We start from the raw sequence: 2,522 nt of genomic DNA, 5'->3' as shown, positions 1-2,522 counted from the left end.
AAAAAAAAAAAAAAAAAAAAAAAAAAAAAAAAAAAAAAAAAAGGAGGACCCTTGTACGTTTTCTTTACAACACGTCAATTTCCCTCTTCCTTCAAAAAGCAATTAATTTTAAAAGACTAAATTAGTAGAGAAATCAAGCGTCCACCGGAGGAGCGAGATTGAGATCGAGATTCAGAATTTCCTTCTCCGGCCGGCAGTCAACAACCGACGATGAGTCCGAATCACTGTGGGTCCCGCCGGAGAACCTAGCAGTCAAATCCACCGTCGCCGGATCGAATCGTATGGGATAGCCATGAGCCACGAACTCCGGTCTACCAAAAGCGTCCATAAACAAAACAGGACGAACGCCGGCAGCGGAGGCGGCGGCGGAGACATTGCAACCGACCTGATGCAAAAACTGAGGCTGAAGGAACGGAGAAGTTCGTCCGACACCGACAGTCGCGCCGTAGTTCCGGGCGATTTCCGGCGAGGGGGTTTTTTCTTGGCTGGAAGAGGAAGAGGACTCGACGGTACTACTAGGGCTAGGGCTTTGATTGATCTTCTGAGGAGAAACGTCGATAAGCTCCTCCTCCAGAGGGAAATTGGTTTTGGCTTTAGCGCCGCGGAACTGACGGGCGGCGGTGTCGTATGCACGCGCCGCTTCCTCGGCCGTGTCGAAGGTACCGAGCCAGACGCGGCTCTTCTTGCCGGGATCTCGGATCTCGGCGGCGTATCGGCCCCAAGGCCTCTTTCGAACGCCTCGGAAATGGAGTTCTTTAGCATAGGTGTTGTTGCAGAGAGAAGGGAGGTTCTTGGCGGCGGATTTTTCCTTGGCAACCATGGCGGCCGTTGTACTTCGTTCTTCAAGTCGGCGAGAGATGTAAGGACCTGTAAGTTGTTTGGATTACACTGATTTGAGGATAAAATTAGGTGCGGTGGAGCGACCTTTTATAGTAGCGCGAACCCATGGAGGCCCCGGGGATCAATCAGTTATTTGTTTATTATTATTATTATTATTATTTTAAACTTAGGTATAAATTCAAAATAAAAACCTAAAATTTTAAAATCCAGAGACAGTAATAAAAGAGGAATTTTCAATTTATTTTGAAGAAAACAAACTCAAAGAAAAATTTTAAAGATTTTCAAATAAAAATTTTTAAAAATCTATAAAAAAAATTAAATTAACAAAAGTAAATTTAAAGTAAAAAGATAAAAGGGGGGTAATAAAGTAAAAGAGGAAAGATTGTGGGTCAAGGGGAGATTTGACTGAGCGGAGGGGGCGCCGCCCAAACCACGAGAAAAGGACGAGGAAACATCAAAAGGGTAAAGAGGAAAATTGCAATAATAATAAATAATAATTTATTATTATTATTATAAAGGGTATATAGGAGTAACGTGGCACGCGGAAATTTCAAGACTGGTCGCTTTGCAGCTACAGGTTTGTTTGTATGTTTTTTTTTCCTGCCGCCTGCCGGCTTATCGCCTAACGAGCCGTTATTACGCCCTTTCCTTTGGGCCCTCATTTCTCACGCTTTTCTTCAGAGCGTCTACCACACGCCTCTTTTATTTTCCACCCATTAATTTTTTTTAAAAGAATTCTCAAATTACTAAATTAGTGCTTGACGTTGACAGATATAAGTATTTATTTGATTTATAATTTTTTGAAAATTTATAAATTCCATTAGACTAAAAAAAATCAAATTGATATTCAGCATAGATTAAATATAAGATTATTTTTAATTACAAATTTATTGTTTGAACTTTTAGAAGCGTTTGTAAATTCTTCCTTTAGTAAATTTGTAAATTTTTAAAAGTATAATTTAAATTTATAATTTTTGACGTTTAAAACCAAATATAGTTTACATTGAATTTTCTTTTATTTTTTTTAAAAATTGTACTTAGTCTTTTAGAAAATAAAAAATTATGATATATTTGTACGAAATAAATAATTTAAAAAAAACGTGGTCCCACGCGCCATGAATGGATTTAGCGCTTTAAACAAATCTGAAAGTAATGGTTCGGCTGCCGATTTCATACAATACAACTGTCACCACACTCTCCATTTTTTTTTTTTTTTCTCTCTCTCTCTGGGAAGGGAAATGCCGGTTAGATTGACAGTTCGTAAACAGTATCATCACCCACCATTAAGATACCACCACGTGTCCACCGATCCTCTTTACGCGTCTTTAAGAGCGAGCCGTGTCGTACGCGCTCTTATTTATTTGTTTCGGTGCAATCGCCTCATTACGTCTGTGATTCCGTAATTTATCTCACCTTTTTATTAAATTAAAATTTTTCTCAAAACTTTAAACTTCCAAAATTAATTCTATTTATGAGAAATGAAATTAAAAATTAAAAGTTTTATTAAAAACAAAATGAATAATTAATTTTTAATTTTTTAAAAATTTTACAATTTATTAAATATAAATTTAAAAATAAATAAACTTCTAATTTATTCTTTCCTCGTTCCTTTATCTCAGGTTATTTATTTGTTCTTTTTTTTTTTTTTTTTTTTTTTTTTTTTTTTTTTTTTTTTTTTTTTT

At 36.4% G+C, this 2,522-nt stretch overlaps 1 protein-coding gene across 1 annotated transcript; it reads right to left on the bottom strand.

Moving 5' to 3' along the window:
- Window positions 1–58: 58 nt before the first annotated feature.
- LOC111468308 (ethylene-responsive transcription factor 9-like) lies at window positions 59–907 on the bottom strand. The gene has a single exon (XM_023113482.1). The coding sequence runs from the start codon at window positions 818–820 to the stop codon at window positions 134–136; it is 687 nt and encodes a 228-aa protein (XP_022969250.1). The 5' UTR covers window positions 821–907; the 3' UTR covers window positions 59–133.
- Between the last annotated feature and the right edge of the window lie 1,615 nt (window positions 908–2,522).

Source organism: Cucurbita maxima, unplaced genomic scaffold (assembly GCF_002738345.1).
Source record: "Cucurbita maxima cultivar Rimu unplaced genomic scaffold, Cmax_1.0 Cma_Scf00036, whole genome shotgun sequence".
NCBI classification, from domain to species: domain Eukaryota; kingdom Viridiplantae; phylum Streptophyta; class Magnoliopsida; order Cucurbitales; family Cucurbitaceae; genus Cucurbita; species Cucurbita maxima.
Note: the sequence above shows the minus strand (reverse complement) of the source record. Positions and strands in the feature narration are given on the sequence as shown.